This window comes from Gigantopelta aegis, chromosome 6 (genome assembly GCF_016097555.1).
Source record: "Gigantopelta aegis isolate Gae_Host chromosome 6, Gae_host_genome, whole genome shotgun sequence".
NCBI lineage: Eukaryota > Metazoa > Mollusca > Gastropoda > Neomphalida > Peltospiridae > Gigantopelta > Gigantopelta aegis.
Genome location: NC_054704.1, coordinates 64,346,298 through 64,364,580, shown reverse-complemented (window position 1 = coordinate 64,364,580; position 18,283 = coordinate 64,346,298). Strand labels below are relative to the sequence as shown.

General features: G+C 33.9%; 1 protein-coding gene across 4 annotated transcripts in view; it reads left to right on the top strand.

The window, feature by feature from the left end:
• LOC121374256 (putative methyltransferase NSUN7) overlaps positions 1-17,710 on the top strand; it is a 54,346-nt gene extending 36,636 nt beyond the window's left edge. The window contains exons 9-12 of one of the 4 annotated variants that reach the window (XM_041501281.1): positions 157-407; positions 9,059-9,084; positions 16,306-16,338; positions 17,399-17,542. In XM_041501281.1, coding sequence (XP_041357215.1) covers positions 157-407; positions 9,059-9,084; positions 16,306-16,338; positions 17,399-17,411 — 323 coding nt within the window. In that variant the 3' untranslated portion in view covers positions 17,412-17,542. Of the gene's footprint in view, positions 1-156; positions 408-5,011; positions 5,668-9,058; positions 9,085-16,305; positions 16,339-17,398 lie in introns of those variants that run through there. The other 3 variants (XM_041501282.1, XM_041501280.1, XM_041501279.1) reach the window with 3 other exon arrangements.
• Positions 17,711-18,283: the final 573 nt, after the last annotated feature.

Genomic DNA, 18,283 nt, shown 5'->3' with positions numbered 1-18,283 from the left:
CCCACCCCAGTAGAATATTGCTGGGGTGGGGGATGGGGTTTAAAAGCTTAGTGTTTTGTTACCATGCATATGTGATCAATATTTGAGGCCAAAAATGTTAATTAATATGTAAGTAAGAAAACTGTAGAATATATTTTTTTAAACATTATTTTGTAGTTAATAAAAGTCAAGCAGTTGTCTACTACACGCGATCTGTGTACGATGCCGAGAATGAAAATGTTGTTCAGAAAGCCGTGGAGTTCATAAACATGATTCAGCAGAAGAAAGTGCCGTTCCGTCTTGTCCCGCCTGTGTTGCCATTCAACGCTGAAGATATAGAAAAAAAGGACGGTATCTGTGGCAAGTACATGAAGTTTTCACCTGGTGAAAAGATGAATGGCTGCTTTGTCGCGGTCATAACTCGAGAGGTAGGCATGATTATTAGTTTGTTGATGTGTAACATAGGTATTGGAAGATCTATGCCTGTAATGGGGTCATTGTGGGTGGACGGATTTGGTGGGGGCAGTTAGTAGATGGGAGGAGCTTTTCAATAACGTAAAACATTTTAGATAAGTTATTGGTTTAAAATGACATTTTGAACTTACTTATAGTCATAGAAAATCACCAAATTTGCAATTTTAGAGAACATTTAGTAACTTTTTTTATTTAATTAACTAAAATAATTTGGTAAAGTCTGCTTCAAAAATGATTTCATTTGATTCAGAAGGTGGGGATCAATTGTTTTTTCAGTCTATACCCTTCATAACCTGTAAATTAAAAGTTAAACCATTGTCAGGTTCTTTGGCAGAAATATCTAAACCTCAATTAGAAATGAGCATGTTACAGAGCATACCCATCCATTCATCTATTATTCATTCATTCTAATTTATTTTCATACTTAATCCACTTGAATTCAAGCACGCTGTCCTGGTCACACACCTCAGCTATCTGGGTTGTTAGTCCAGGACAGTGGGTTAATGGGTAATCATTAGAGGTTATAATTATATAGTGACAGGCTTCTGAAAATTGTGAGAGCGAAAGTTTTGTTTGTGCGTTTACTCGCGTAAGTATAGTTTGCATAACCCATTTTTTTTTCACACATTGAATTTATGACATTTACATGATGGGTTATCTAAACACGAAATGGGTTACCTGAATTTATGACATTTACATGATGGGTTATCTAAACACGAAATGGGTTACCTGAATTTATGACATTTCCATGATGGGTTATCTAAACACGAAATGGGTTACCTGAATTTATGACATTTACATGATGGGTTATCTAAACACGAAATGGGTTACCTGAATTTATGACATTTACATGACGGGTTATCTAAACACGAAATGGGTTACCTGAATTTATGACATTTACATGATGGGTTATCTAAACACGAAATGGGTTACCTGAATTTATGACATTTACATGATGGGTTATCTAAACACGAAATGGGTTACCTGAATTTATGACATTTCCATGATGGGTTATCTAAACACGAAATGGGTTACCTGAATTTATGACATTTACATGATGGGTTATCTAAACACGAAATGGGTTACCTGAATTTATGACATTTACATGATGGGTTATCTGAAATGGGTTATTTATGACATTTACATGATGGGTTATCTAAACACGAAATGGGTTACCTGAATTTATGACATTTACATGATGGGTTATCTAAACACGAAATGGGTTACCTGAATTTATGATATTTCCATGATGGGTTATCTAAACACGAAATGGGTTACTTGAATTTATGACATTTCCATGATGAGTTATCTAAACACAAAATGGGTTACCTGAATTTATATGATGGGTTATCTAAACACAAAATGGGTTACCTGAATTTATGACATTTACATGATGGGTTATCTAAACACAAAATGGGTTACCTGAATTTGTGACATTTACATGATGGGTTATCTAAACACAAAATGGGTTACCTGAATTTGTTTTTGCGTATCCCATAAATGGATTACGCAAATGTTCAATTCTCAGGAAGGAAGGAAGGAAGGAAATGATTTATTTAACGACACACTCATCACATTTTATTTATGGTTATATGGCGTCAGACATATGGTTAAGGACCACACAGATATTGAGAGAGGAAACCCACTGTCGTCACTTCGTGGGCTACTCTTTTCGATTAGCAGCAAGGGATCTTTTATATGCACCATCACACAGACAGGATAGTACATACCATGGCCTTTGTTACACCAGTTGTGGAGCACTGGCTGGAACGAGAAATAGCCAAATGGGTCCACCAACGGGGATCAATCCTAGACCGACCGTGCATCAAGCGAATGCTTTACCACTGGGCTACGTCTCGCCCCCAATTCTCAGAGGCGTGAATGAGAGAGAAGTTGGTGTAGTGCGCAGATTTCTCCCCAGTGAGCCATTAAAACTCAGTCTGGGTTCCTGGGATGTGGTCCTTAACCATATGTCCGACGCCATAGAACCGTAAATAAAATGTGTTGAGTGCATCGTTAAATAAAACATTTCCTTCCTTCCTGGGATGTGTATTTGAAATGAGGCCAGTTAAAATAATAATTTGGGTATCTTCATTTTACCCTCACCCCCACCCCCCACCCCCACCTTATCCTGTTAGTGCAATATTTTCAGCAATGGCTTTCTCTAATACTGTTCTGTACAAATAACTTGTATATCCACATCATAAAACCAGATTTAAAATACAGGTATATGTCACATTTAGGAACAGTTAGTGACTATATTATTCATTTTGAATGTTAGAATAAATTACCAGTCATTTGCAGTAATCTTTTATTTACATTTTTAATGTCATTTGTATCCACGGTATAGGTAACAGTGTTTTATTTTACCATGGGAAAAGATTCAATCTTATACTGCTCTAAAACTTGGCTGTTTTTCATGCCTCTTCATATTACGCCGATCATTTTTTTATTTTATTGTTCATGTCATGTTTCATGCTGTTCAAGTCTTCCATGCGTGTCATATGTCTATTGTGTATTTATGTTATGCCTATGATGTCGTTCTTCATGGCCGCCATGTCTGTCATTCTTGCGCTTTTACTTAAGGCTTGCACATCTTGCCATATTTCCATGCTGGGTGTGCTTTTTAGCAGGCATATTCTGCGTGCAATTATTTATGTTTTGGATTAAGGACATATGTTTTGATGAAATTTGGATATTTGTTTTTTGTTTTTGTTTTTAATTGAAAAAAAAATCACAAACCAAAAAGCACAGTAGAAAACAACAACGACCTATCCTAAACAATACTTTGTTTTACGTTTGTTTTTGTGGGCAGGATTTTGAAACTATATATATATATAGATATATAGATACATAGATACATATATACATATATATATATATATTCAAAATCCTGCCCACCCCTGCTAGTTTTATAAATGTAGTAATGCTGATATAAAGTGACCCTACTGCCAGTAGCTTGACCCCAAAATAGCAATATATGATGTGGACACCAGTACCTATCTTAAAATTGTGTTTAAAATTATATAGCCAGATTAAAATGTTCTCAACTAAACAAAATGCGTATTATTGCTACATTTAGTAATTTGGTAACAAAGTTAATTTAATGATAAAAGTTACTCTCAGTGATCAGTTATTCAAGAGGTTTAGATATTTAAACTATAAATTTTAATGTAACAAGTCTTCAAAGAAATGCTTTTAAATCTTTAATTTATATGGTTAACATCATTACCAAATTGTCTCTGTAAGATGACCAATGCAATTATAAATCATAAATTTATCTTTCCATTGTCAGTAGAGATGTTGTGTGCCTATAGTTAAAAATAATAGCAGGTGTTCTTTTTATAAGTAATTCAATGTATTCTAAATCACAGCCTCCTAGAACTAGTTTTAAAATTGTATAACTACATACATAATGTGTATTATAATGCTTATACTCTCTGCTAATAATGGGCGGGATGTAGCCCAGTGGTAAAGCGCTTGCCCGATGTGCGGTCGGTCTAGGATCGATCCCTGTCGGTGGGCTATTTCTCGTTTCCAGCCAGTGCACCACAACTGGTATATCAAAGGCTGTGGTATATACTACCCTGTCTGTGGGATGGTGCATATAAAAGATCCCTTGCTGCTAATCGAAAAGAGTAGTCCATGAAACGGCGACAGCGGGTTTCCTCTCTCAATATCTGTGTGGTCCTTAACCATATGTCTGACGCCAAATATAACTGTAAATAAAATGTGTTCGGTGCGTCGTTAAATAAAACATTTCCTACTAATGCTATTTATATTGCGTGCTAGTACCTTTGTTTTTTTTAGGTTTTTAACGATTCACCTTTCCTCAATGTTCACATTTTCATTATTATAGTACCTGCTAATACTCTTTTGCTTTACATTATATACTTTAACACTTCACTTTGTCTCACTGGGGGGGGGGGGGGGGATTTAGCTCAGTCAGTTGAGTGCTTGCTTGAGATGCTTGCGTCGCAGGATCGAACCACCTCGGTGAATTCATTTAACTGATTAGATTTTTTCTCGTTCCAACCAGTGTACCACAACTGCTCAAAGGCCATGGTATGTGCTATCCTGTTTGTGGGAAAGTGCATATAAAAGATCCCTTGCTGCATTAGGAAAAATGTAGCAGGTTTCCTCTGATGACTATGTCAGAATTGCATAATGTTTAACATCTAATAGCCGAGGATTCATTAATCAATGTGCTCTAGTGGTGTAGTTAAACAAAAACAAACTTTTCGTTTATTTTTTTTGTCTCACTATTCACATATACTTAATTATACTGCCTGCTAATACTTTATTTATTTTTTCTTTCTTTAACAGTTCATTTTTCTTCTTGTTCACCTTTACTTGATTATAATGGCTGCTAGTAATGTTTTTTTAAAAACATTATATACTTTAACATTTCACCTTTTCTCATTGTTCACATGTACAAGCTTGTACTGCCTGCTAGCACTGATGGGTTTTTTTGTGTGTTTGTTTTGACATTATATACTTTCAACAGTTCACCTACGTTCACAGTTCACTTGTGCATGTTTACTTTCACTCTTCACAGCCACAAAATCCCAAGGATGCTGCACGGGAGATCATTGCTAGGACACATGTCAGGCGACCGGTGGACAAGCTACCAGCTTCATCGAAAGAAATTTATTCTAAGAAAACTGCGGTCAAACCTTTGGCTTTTGGCAGTATTGCAGAGACCAAAGCCCGTAATTCACTTGGTGGCGAGACCAGCAAATTACGTGGACAAATCAGCGGTTATTCACACCGCAATCTAAACAAATCTCACAACGCCAGACCGAGTTTATCAGAACACATAGCTTTTGTAAAACATGTGCCGTTAAGTATTGTGACGCACCCTTCACCATTTAAGTAAAGTTATTCTCCTAGTTACGTAAATCTTTTGTCCAAATTAGGTACATTCCGGTCCCAATTTTGGAAATCCCTCTTCCAGTTGTGTAAAACCAATTTCCAATTATATAAAGCCCTGTTCAGATTTCCATTTGGGTAAAGCTGTGCCCTATTGTGGTAAGTTCCTGTACTAGTCAAATAAATCCTTGCTCCAATTTTCAAACACTTAATTATGTCCCTATTAAAGGCATATTGTCACAGATTTAAAGACCTTATTTCTCTAAAAATGGATAATAATTAAAAATTACATTAATTATTGGAAACCAGATCATCACCTTAACTGAACCATGATGGAGTGAAATCCATGTCATCCCTCTCAGCAATTTTAGTTTTTGAATTATGGACCATTGCCATAATTCAATTATTTTTACAAAATGTCATTAATAAATGGAGTATGGTGGTTATGAAGATGGTTGAATAAAGTACATTTAGGGACAAATCAAATTATTTTTGTTCAGGTAATGCTTTGTTAGACCATTAAATAGGTCAGTGGTCTGTGACAATATGCCTTTAAATAAAGTCCACCCCAATGATATAAAGACCAAACAAATCTATGTCAGAGTTAATTAAAGCTATGTCTCAGTTAGGTAGTTTAACGTAGTTAGATAAATGCATGTCCCATTTAGGCCACTCCATGTCCCTGTATATTAAACATGTGTCCCTTTAAGTAAAGCTGTTCTCAAAGGTCATGTACAAACTTGCATTCTAAAAGGAGGCAACTTGTTTGTAAATACAATTAACTTGAAAATAAGATATTCTTCGATCCCCTGTTTATATACAGAATGTCTTAACTAATATCACATTATTAGCAACATTTTAATTTTTTGTGAATTCGCTCAGCTAGATATCCATTCTATAAATGTCATCACTTAATTTTGTGAAGAAATAGCATCTGCTTCAGAAAGGTACCAACAAAATCTTTTAAAATGTATTCTTTTGTAAACATTTTATAATAATTATTATACACAATTTAAAGACAGGATAATTGGTAGTTTAAAAAAAGACATTTTTATATTCTTCTTTAATCAGTTTTACACTAATTAGTACATAAACTTGTGGTTGTGAGTAATGAAAATCAACTTGGAGCATATCAAATCCTTGCTTGAAATATTATTTTATGCACATCTGTGTGTGCATTCAGACGGAAGTTGTAGAAAGTTTTTTTTGTGCCTTTATTGGTGTGCACTAAAAAAGTGACAATCCTCCTACAGATAGAATGAGAACCATATACTTATAGACCAGCTCTACTCTGTAGTCAAGGCACCTGACAATGAGTCATGTCTGCGTACCATCACAACTCTATCATAAAATCTTTTGAAATCAGTCTTGTAGAGAGATACAGAATTGAATATGCTAATGGCAGATTTGTAATCGTTATGGCTTTTATTACACACTTTAAATTTTTTATATATATATTTTTATATATATATTACTGTTAAGTAGATTCATGCATATTTATGGTCAGTTTTCTTGAATAAAAGACCTTCATTTTGAGGAAAACCTAATTTCTGTATTATGTGTACATTTACCAGACTGAAGAAGCACTGGTTTTTAATTACCATTGCAAAGTCAAAGCCTGGACATCTGAAATTGTAAAATTATATGCTAGATTAATTTTTTCTTGGTGATAATAAGGATTTCAGAAATATTATATCATTTATTTAGAAGACTACTTCTTATTTGAATTTGCCTTTTCTAGTACAAAGATATTGATGACCGTCTTTTTATACATAAATATATTGCTATTTGTAAATATCAGCTTTTCGGTGTCTTCAGATTTCACATTTATTCAATTAAAATATATTATCTGTTTGTCTTAAGCTACAATATCGAATGGTGTTTAGGGAAAATGTATCACCGGTGATTAGAGAAAAATGATACATGAATAGGATCTTAAACAGTTTCTGCAAATATTTTTCACATTCTACATTAATAGATGTGTTTGATATTAAGCAAATTCTTGGAGCTTAAAAGGTCATTGGCGTTTTGAATCAAACACAAAACAGCATATTGAAATTATGATCTTTGTGTAAGATAGTCCAGGAGACATTTATACATGGTTGTGTCCTGGCTAAAATAATTTACAGATTTGTCCATCGCCTCACTTAACATATCATTATCATTAAAAACATCAAATCAATATAGTGGTATAAATTATCATGCAAATTTTCTTACAGAGCAAAAGATTTCATGCTAGAAATTATTTCACTCCAGATCACATGTTTTAAAAGTCCACTCCACCCTCACCCCCCACCCCCCAAAAAGAAGAAAAAAAGAGAGTAAAAATGAGAGACTATAATATTATGAAGACTAGCACAGAAAAGACAATCCATGTACATAGAGAATAACTAGTTAATGACGTTGGATATCTGCTTTGTCCTGTGAAGGTAAGAATGGGAAATCCCGCGAGGCTCTGCAAAGCAGACTTTCTCATTCGACCTGAACAGGATAAAGCAGATATCTGACGTCATTAACTAGTTATTATCTTTATCCTGCAAATCATAAAAATTAAGGGGAAAAGCTATTATTTCTGTTATTTCAGCCACAGTGTACGATGACCTAGAGGTCAAATGAGCAATTTTGTAATGTGTGACATTACATGAGTTTGCTTTATTCATCATCATATTCTGTCAATGGAAACATTGGTTGCAGGATAAAAATAGCTGTTGTGTTAGAAACCTGCTTTGATGGTGTTTAGAATCACATAAACACAGGTTATTAAAATTCTCACATAAACACAGGTTATTTAAATTCTCACACAAACCCTGGTTATTTAAATTCTTACATTAACCCTGGTTATTTAAATTCTTACATAAACCCAGGTTATTTAAATTCTCAAACAAACCCAGGTTATTTAAATTCTTACATAAACCCTGGTTATTTAAATTCTCACATAAACCCAGGTTATTTAAATTTTCACATAAACCAAGGTTATTTAAATTCTCACATAAACCCAGGTTATTTAAATTTTCACATAAACCCAGGTTATTTAAATTCTTGTCTTCCCCAAATGTTACTAATGGATCACCATTACCTTTTTGTAGTCATAAACTTACAAGTTTTGAGGTTTAGATACTAAGAGCCAAATTTACAAAGCCTGTTTTTCTTAAACGCAGGTGTGTAAGCCTTGTAAATGTATGTAGTTACATGCGTGTAAGACATTACCTTTTTGTAGTCATAAACTTACAAGTTTTGAGGTTTAGATACTAAGAGCCAAATTTACAAAGCCTGTTTTTCTTAAACGCAGATATGTAAGCATTGTAAATGTATGTAGTTACGTGCGTGTAAGACATAAACAGGCTGTGTAAATTCGGTCCCAAAAGTTCAGGTCACAAGTTTCTAGATAATAATATTGATAAATCATCCTGCCAAAACTCATTGATAGAGCTCGTCTGTGATAATTCAAAACAAATATAAGTCTGATATAACGTCTTTACTAAAAGGTCGCCTAGCTTTAATATATAAACATCATTAAAATGAAGTTAGTATCTTTGCTTTACCTTAATATGTATTGTTTAGATGGTTAAAATTCTATAACCAAAAGTAATATTATTTGTTACAATGGTTTATCTGTTTCACTATGATATATTAAAACATTTTTTTTTATAAATGTTGCATTTGTTTATGTTTGAAGGAATTGTTATAATAATATTAATATTCTACAAATACATTTTATTTTTCTGTACGCAAGGATGATTTTTTTCAACTGTTTTATCAGTAAGTTTCTTGGCGTTGTACAATTTTTTGCTGGCGTTCACATCTCTTTGTGTTCACGTTTACAGCTGAACTGTGTGATTATGTTCACACATGCTGCCATTTATATGTCATTATGTTCACAGTTATGTGATTATGTTCACACATGATCTCATGTGCTTGTGTTCATGTACAATTATATTTCCATATGCTGACCGATCCTGTGATTATATTCACACATTTGCATATGCTGGTGTCCATGTAAGATTGTGTTCACATATGCTGTCGTTCATATATGATGATGCTCACACATGCTGGCATTCACATAAACCTGTACTCGGATATGATTTTGTTCACACATGCTGGCGTTCACATAAACCTGTACTTGGACAAGATTATGTTCACATTTGCTGTCATTCACATCAATTTTCTGCTGCTTTCATTTGTCTGTTTCTTGTCTACTTTACAATTTTACATAATTCCTCCATTTCTAATTTACATAGAGAATAATACATGAGTGGCCGTTAGATACCATTTATTTCACAACGAGTTGTTTTAAAATGTATCTAACGAGCAAAAGCAAGTTTGATACGTTTTTAAACAACGAGTTGTGAGATAAATGGTATCTAACGGAAAAGAATGCATTGTTCTATTTCTTACATATCCTCAAAAACCAGGTTTTAAGCAAATTTTAACATCTTTATTGACTAAACGTTATTTACAGCTGTTGCACTTGTAGCTAACTTACGCATCACAGACACATGGATGTCAGGTTAACTATACGTCACAGTGTAATCTATTTCCATCATGTTGTTTTTCATTGGCTGCATAGCACTGGTGACCTGGTCATCACCTAGGAGCAACCAGTCTTATGTCTTGAAATTGTGTTATCAAAAAATAATTTATGGTGTTCTCACCAACTTTGTTCATTATTCTTTCCATGTACTTGAACTATTGTCTAACATTCCAGTTTGATATACTCACACTGTTGTCTAACATTCCAGTTTGATATACACACACTATTGTCTAACATTCCAGTTTGATATACACACACTATTGTCTAACATTCCAGTTTGATATACACACACTATTGTCTAACATTCCAGTTTGATATACACACACTATTGTCTAACATTCCAGTTTGATATACACACAGTATTGTCTAACATTCCAGTTTGTTACACACACTAATGTCTAATGTTCCAGTTTGATACACACTACCGGTAATGTCTAATGTTCCAGTTTGATGCACACTAATGTCTAATGTTCCAGTTTGATACACACTAATGTCTAATGTTCCAGTTTGATACACACTAATGTCTAATGTTCCAGTTTGATACACACTAATGTCTAATGTTCCAGTTTGATACACACACCCACACTAATGTCTAATGTTCCAGTTTGATACACACTAATGTCTAATGTTCCAGTTTGATACACACCCACCCACACTAATGTCTAATGTTCCAGTTTGATACACACACACACACACACTAATGTCTTTCTGCAACTGTTTCAAGGAAAGGAATGTTGAAGGACACCACATCATTTATGTTTCCCCTCCCATTGACAGATACAGAGGAAACCCCAACTAACACATTAATCGGTTTGCAATCCAGATGAAAATGGGCACATAAAGAATTCCTATCCCATCCTGTTTGCAATCAGTAGGTAATTTTTGTCTCCCCTTAATGTTAGTAAAATTTTATGTTTAAATAACCGGCCTCGGTGGTGTAATGGTTAAGCCATCGGACATAAGGCTGGTAGTACAGGGTTCGCAGCCTGGTACCGGCTCCCACCCAGAGTTCGTTTTAACGACTCAATGGGTAGGTGTAAGGCCACTACACCCTCTTCTCTCTCACTAACCACTAACAACTAATCCACTGTCCTGGACAGACAGCCCAGATAGCTGAGGTGTGTGCCTAGGACAATGTGCTTGAACCTTAATTGGATATAAGCACGAAAATGTGTGGAAATAAAATGAAAATGTTTAAATAGCTCCAACATTAAGTTTTCATGTTTTACAACTTTAGGACCTAAATCAATGAAATTTCATTGACAAAATCGTAATACTTGATCTAACCCATATCTCTGCACAATGCAGAGTTGAATGGGCATTTGGCAAAATAATGGTTGATTCCATGAATCTCTATCTAGTGCCTCATCTATAGGAGGACAGCCATTCCCAAGGAGATCTTGTACTGAAGATTTCGTCCTTGCACTGCCACAAAGAGAACTGCCACTCCCAGACTAGTTTACTAAATCAAAACTATCACAGGACAGAGCTCATTGGAATAAGTACAGCTGTGATGACATGCACTCATGAATCACTGTCAAAACTGATGTTATCAGCCCCAAGTTCAGCCAGCAAAACGTTTTGCTAATGTTCGCGAACTTATTGATTGGTTCCCAACGTGGCCATTTGGTTTACTGTGAAGCGCACAAACCAGTCTTGCGAACGTTTTTCCGCTTGGAATGGCTGAATGCATCCCAGGTGTTTGTGAAAGGTGAGCATATTCTGCCCCCCTCCCCCCCAAAAAAACCCAAAACAAAAACAAAAACTCTTTTGTTTTATCCTGGTGTTTCTAAGAACACAAAATGCATTTTTCATATTTTTAAAAATGCACATACCTCTGAAAAGTAACCGTTAAGGAGATGAGCTTGTCTTTTTTTTTTTTTTAAGAGTATTTCCCCATTTCAGTATCACAGACGCTTGTTTCACTCTCTCCACAACTGGTGTAAAAAAGGCCGTGGTATGTACTGTTCTGTCTGTGGGATGGTGCATATAAAAGATCCCTTGCTGCTAATCGAAAAGAGTAGCCCATGAAGTGACGACAGCAGGTTTCCTCTCTCAATATATGTGTGGCCCTTAACCATATGCCTGACACCATATAACCATAAATAAAATGTGTTGAGTGCATTGTTAAATAAAACATTTCCTTGTTTCACTCTATTTTAACTTGCTTGTGGGAAGTGCAAATAAAAGATCCCTTGCTGCTAATCGGAAAGAGTAGCTCATGAAGTGGCAACAGCGGGTTTCCTCTCTCAATATATTTGTGGTCCTTAATGCCATGTAACCGTAAATAAAACATGTTGAGTGCATCTTTAAATAAAACATTTCCACGTTTCACTCTATTTTAACTTTATCCAAATGTCTTACAGATTTATAGATTATCCAAACTTAGTGTCCATTGTCATGGGTTAAAGCTTGGGTCTGTGACTTTACACATTTCTTTCCTTCTGTTAAACATCTGTTGCAAAGTGTCGACCGTGTAGACAATTAAAGGGACGTACCCTAGTTATTAAACACAAACACATATTTTTTTACTATTATAACCATTTTTGGTAACTTAAATCATACTTTACTTAGATTTTATTCTTTAAATTATCAATTTCCGTACATTCGAAGTGTTTTTAGTCATCCTGGTGTTTTTAATATCACAAAACGCTTTTCTCATATTTTTAAAAACGCACGTGCGTCTGAGAAGTAACAATTATGGAGTCGAGTTTTTGTCTATTTTAGAGGGTATTTCACCATTTCAAAGTCACAGACTAAATGTTTCACTCAAATGTAATTTTATCCAAATGTGTTACAGGTTTGTACATTAACTAAACTTAGTGTTAATTTTCACTGGTTAAAACTAGGGTATATCCCTTTAATAGTTTGTGTATCAAGTACAGCGATCAAAGAGAGCCGATAGAAATTAATTTTTCTGTCGTTTCATTCAGCTCTGATAAAATTAATGTGTCATTCATGTGTTTTGTTTTGTGACTATTGTGTTATATATTATATCTGTGCATCACTGTTATGTTTGTAATGTTCATGTGTTGTGTATGTGTAATGTACAGCATTTCTCTATTTCTAATAATATACTGTTCATTTAAATATTGGCGGAATTAATAGCGCAGCTGCCTTGCTCATGTGCCTTGGCTTTCTCTTTAACAACAGGCTTGTTTCAACAATGGGCAATTTGTTTACATAGGGATTGCTTATTATAATATAATGGCTTTATCATCGGCAATATATTCATTGGCTTTACCTAGAAATATATTTATACTATAATCATTCCTTTATGAAGTTATTCAGTTTATTTTAGAATGAGAGTAAATATATTGTCATATTTTGTTACACAGGGTGTATTTACTTGCTTTTTGAAACAAAAACCTAATATTTACTATGAATATATACTATAATGTATTGTAAAAACACAAAAAAAGAAGACTATTTAATAAAACATAAACATGTTAACTTGTTATTTTTCAATAGAGGCTGTATCATGCTATGCAATTGCAGTCCCGTAGGTGAGACATCTGATAATGATTAATGACAGCAGTCAAAACTAGTCTGGGAGTGGCTATCATTTTCATTTCAATTTATTTTCATGCTTATATCCAATTAAGGTTCAAACACGCTGTCCTGGGCACACACACCTCAGCTATCTGGGCTGTCTGTCCAGGACAGTAGGTTAGTTGTGTTGTTAGTTGGTTAGTGGTTAGTGAGAGAGAAGAGGGTGTAGTGACCTTACACTTACCCATTGAGCCCTTTAAGAACTCGCTCTGGGTTAGAGCCGGTACCGGGCTGCGAACCCTGTACCTACCAGCCTGTAGCAGGGCTAGCTCTGGCACTCGCCAAATTCGCCAACTGCCAATTTTAAAAGCAGTTGGCGAATTGTATTTTAATTTGGCGAAATAATTTCATGTAATAATTGACATTTTAAATAAAATAATGGTTGATTTCTGCAATTTTTTAAGTTTAATAAACAATTTGGCGAAGTATTTTGCTCACCCAAAGTTAGCTGTAGTCCGATGGTTTCACTACTGCGCCACCGAGACCGGTAGTGGCTGTCCTCCTAAATGAGACACTTGTACAGATACGTTGTTTTTAAAGTGTTAACAGTTTGGATATTCAGATGCACGATCGGTCTGGGATTGATCCCTGTTGATGGGCCCATTGGGCTATTTCGCTTTCCAACCCGTGCACCACGAGTGGTATATCAAAGGTCACAGTACATGTATATGCTATCCTGTCTTCTGAGGTGGTGCATATAAAAGATACCTTGCTACCTATGTGAAAAATGTTGCAGGTTTCCTGTCTTAAGAACATAATAATTATGTAGGAATTACCAAATACATGTATTTGACATCTAATACCGGATGATTAATAAATCAAAGTGCTCTAGTGGTGTCGTTCATCAAACAAACAAAGACTCAGTGAAGTGGGAACAACTTCTGAAACATGATTTGAAATTGAAACAGTAGTTTATACTAGTCCAAATCGATTGAATAGATTTGACGGGAGAGGAATGGTATAGCAGCAAGTTGTTTACTTTGAAACTGATGTCTTTGCGTATTTAATAATTAATATTTTTGGTAGAAATATATGATCATAATGCAGGAATAAAAAATGTCCAGATTTTTCTAGAATTATGGATTTTATTGTCACTGGAAAACTATACCTCCTATTTCCTTGATGAAATTCTTTCTAACTTTCCCTACTTTAAAACTTCAGAGACTTTATCAAATATCGGGAGTCTCCCACAGAATCTGGGAGGGTTGACAGGTCTGCCAGAATGTTATGGATTTTTTTAATGGTCATTTTTATCTCTAATAGTATATTTAAAACAAAATTAATGCTTAAAGTGACTGTTCTGATTTAGCTGCCATTATTAACTGCCATTATTAACATATGTATGTCAAATTAACAGAGCCTTTTAAAAATATTTAACAACACTTTCTTGTTTAGAATATTGGTGTCCATTTATTATGTTTCTGACTTAGAGTTAGTAGTAGCACAAACTTTATATATAATATATTTTTTCATGTGTAGGAAATTATTTGGAGAAAAATCCAATTGAGGCTACTACAAACATTAGGATGACCAAAACAAATTAAATAAACAGAAAATGATATTCTAAAGAAGAAAATGTATTTAATATAATGTAGTTTTTGTAAGTAAAAGAACTTTATTAGGCCCAACAAAATAAATTTCCGGTCTCTGGTCAGCATGCGTCGATTTTGACCCTTGTGCATCAAAGGTTTTTTAGTTTTTTTAATATCCCTTGGTATGACATCGATTTTTGATGGGCTTTTTTGGCTATGACGTAAAACCACATTTGGAGCCAAAATGCCATCATGCATGAACTAATATGTGCATTCTGATTTCAGTCTAAATATGTCCCTTATTTCAGTATCAAATATACTCACCTTTTCTGTGCAATCCATGCTTTAATAAAAAAAAAATTATAAAAAAAAAGCCACATCGCCACATGTTTGGCCTTAGCTGGAAATACCTTATGATGGCAGGAGACTTGGGACAGTCTCTTTAAAATACTCAACTACGGTCAACAACAGTCACTTTTCGGACCCTTGTTTTGGCTTTGTACACAATAAATAAAGCGTATCCAACGATAATGTTTTTATATGATATATTTGACAAAAGGTACTTTTTATTTCTTTCATCGTTTAAAACTTAAAATTAATATTTTGTTCAGAATTATGAGAAATAAAAAAATTGATCTGTAACTTGTGTTGTCTGCTTGTCATAGAAATTTGACAGGGGTCAAGGTTAGTAGACTAGTTTTTATTTTAATGTGGCGAGGCATTGTAATAATTTTGAATTGAATGTCATCAGTATGCCAATGACGTCACTTTGCATCTCCTTAGAATAACCATAAACTGGGTACATAATGTTTCCGTTTTAGGAATGCTGGAAAAATTCTAATGCAAAATTGCTATTGAAATTTTTTTGTTTGAACATTACTAATGCACCTGAATGTTTTTGAAGAAAATCTTGTCATTAAAAAATTGTACCTTTTACGAAATATGGATTTCAACTGAAATTATAAGATATGCTCTATTTATTGTGTACGAAGCCAAAATAAGGGTGCGAAAAGTAACCTTAATGTTGGAAGTATTCCATCATAGACATTTAAATTATTTATGAAATCACAAATATTTCAACTAAAAGCACAAATCAAAAAACATTTAACTCAAACATTGTCATAAGTTTTATTCCTTTTTTTTTTCTCATTGATATTTAATAAATAAAATAAAATATGGCATAATGTCTAAAAATAGCAATTTTGAACTAAAAAAACAATATACAGAATGCAACCAATTTAACTCTTTATGCTTTACAAATCGGATATAAATTGTTTTTGTGGTGGTAAGAAATAATCAGATTTTTCATAAATCCTTAATACATGATGCTTCCTTTGTTTAAAAAATGATCTTCTTTTTTCAAAGAAAATCTAAAGATAAGGATGAAACCAAGTCAAGGTAGGTTAATTAAGAAGCAAAAACATTTGAGTTCACCTTGGCTGCTTAAAGAACGATCACAATTCATCGGTTTGACGATTTCCATTGCAGTTATGTACTGTAACAAGATATTAATTCCACTAGTCTATGCATTAAGCCAACACATCACACATAAAGTATAGCATACCACACATTTGCATGATATATATATATGGATTTTTTATTCACTCGATTCCTCCTCCACAAGTAATAAAATAGTTTTACAACCACAGACAGAATACTTATTACTCCTATGACTGCCTTTAAAGTGCAATGGAACATATTTAAGAAACTGATGGTGATTAACTTGAAACTCTCTAAGGTGTTTCATGAGCATGTTTTTTTTATTATTTAATTTTATTTTGGATGACTTCCTGGTTTTTAGAGCACAAATCGGGTAACAGCTTTTCCCCTACAGCACTGATTCTAACTACAACACCATACACGTGGCATGAAGTTTGAGCCAATGTCCAGATTTGTTTCAAAAGCATGAATTATTACATTTTAGTATTGCATAAGAATCGGTATTTCATCACAGGTGCTTTAACAATCGCCAAGGGAAGTTGGTGTGCCTAAATGGAATCGTGAAGTCTAGAAGTTTTAATGTGAATTTTATACATTATGAATATTCAGAGTAAGGCTTTTTGGCAATCCTAGAGGTATTCAGATAAATTAATTTTCAGGTCATTTTATTGACCTCCCCCCAAAAAAGAAAAGAAAAATATATATAATGTGATTGCACTCAAAATTTCAAATGCAATGTTTTGTAATTATCAACAGAGGCTTTCATAATTCACTTTTTTATTCTTAATATAATATACACCATATTATAGTATTGATCATATTGAAACTCATTCTGGTAATAACCTCTCTCTATACACATATTTTCAAAAAGCTCAAAAGAAGAAACATAATAATTTTATCAATAAATGTGAACTAATCACAGTTAAATGAAAGATATTGAAATGAACTCTCACCGATGCCTGCCTGATTGATGGAATTGACTAGATTGTTTTGTTACACTGTGGAGACAATTTTTCAGACATGGGCATTAGTGAAGATGTGTCGGTGGATATCTGGTGTCGGGTGCAGATCACACAGCGTCAGACACGGTGCAGGGTTCTACATGGGGCAGCTCTACTTGAACGGAATCCATCTGTCTATATATTCTGTCATACTGCTTTTCACCTAGACTTTCTTTTATCCTGCAGTTTCTGTTGGCCAATTAGGATGACCGATTGAAGCAAAGTTATAAACATATACCAGCAGATTATGACTTTTGACAGTACTTTAAAATTGTTCATTTGATTTAGGTCATCGTATGATACAACTGCAATAAACAAAAATAATAGTTTTTCTGCCTGATGTTTTTTTTTTATTGATTACAGAATAATAGTAATAACTAGTCAGTATGTATGATGTAGAATATCAGCTTTATCTTGTTTAGTCTGAATGGGACATTCCTCTCAGCAAGCTTTACAGAATTTCCCATTCTTACTTTCACAGGATAAAATTAATATCCTACATCATTAACTAGTTAATAGGCTCTATATATTCAGCAACATAAACAGTGTGCAGTATACATTTTTATATTTTTTTTAAAAAGTTAATAATAGTACACAATAATAAAATTGATATCATGAACATAATTTTATTTGTGATGACAGAATGGTGTGCAAACATGACAAGATGAAGAATAATGAAGGCAGTGCTCGGCCTGTCGGTTGCCACAATCGCCAATTATGATACAAATATGAAAGTGGCGACAAAATAATCAATATGGTGAATGTTTGTGGCGATTTTTTTTAAATAAAAAAAATAAAAAAAAGTACGAGCTCAGTTTTAGGTATCCAGTAAGAAAGAATAATTTCAACCATACATGTAAAAGTACAAAAAGACATCTTTGTATTGATTGTTATGTAAAATA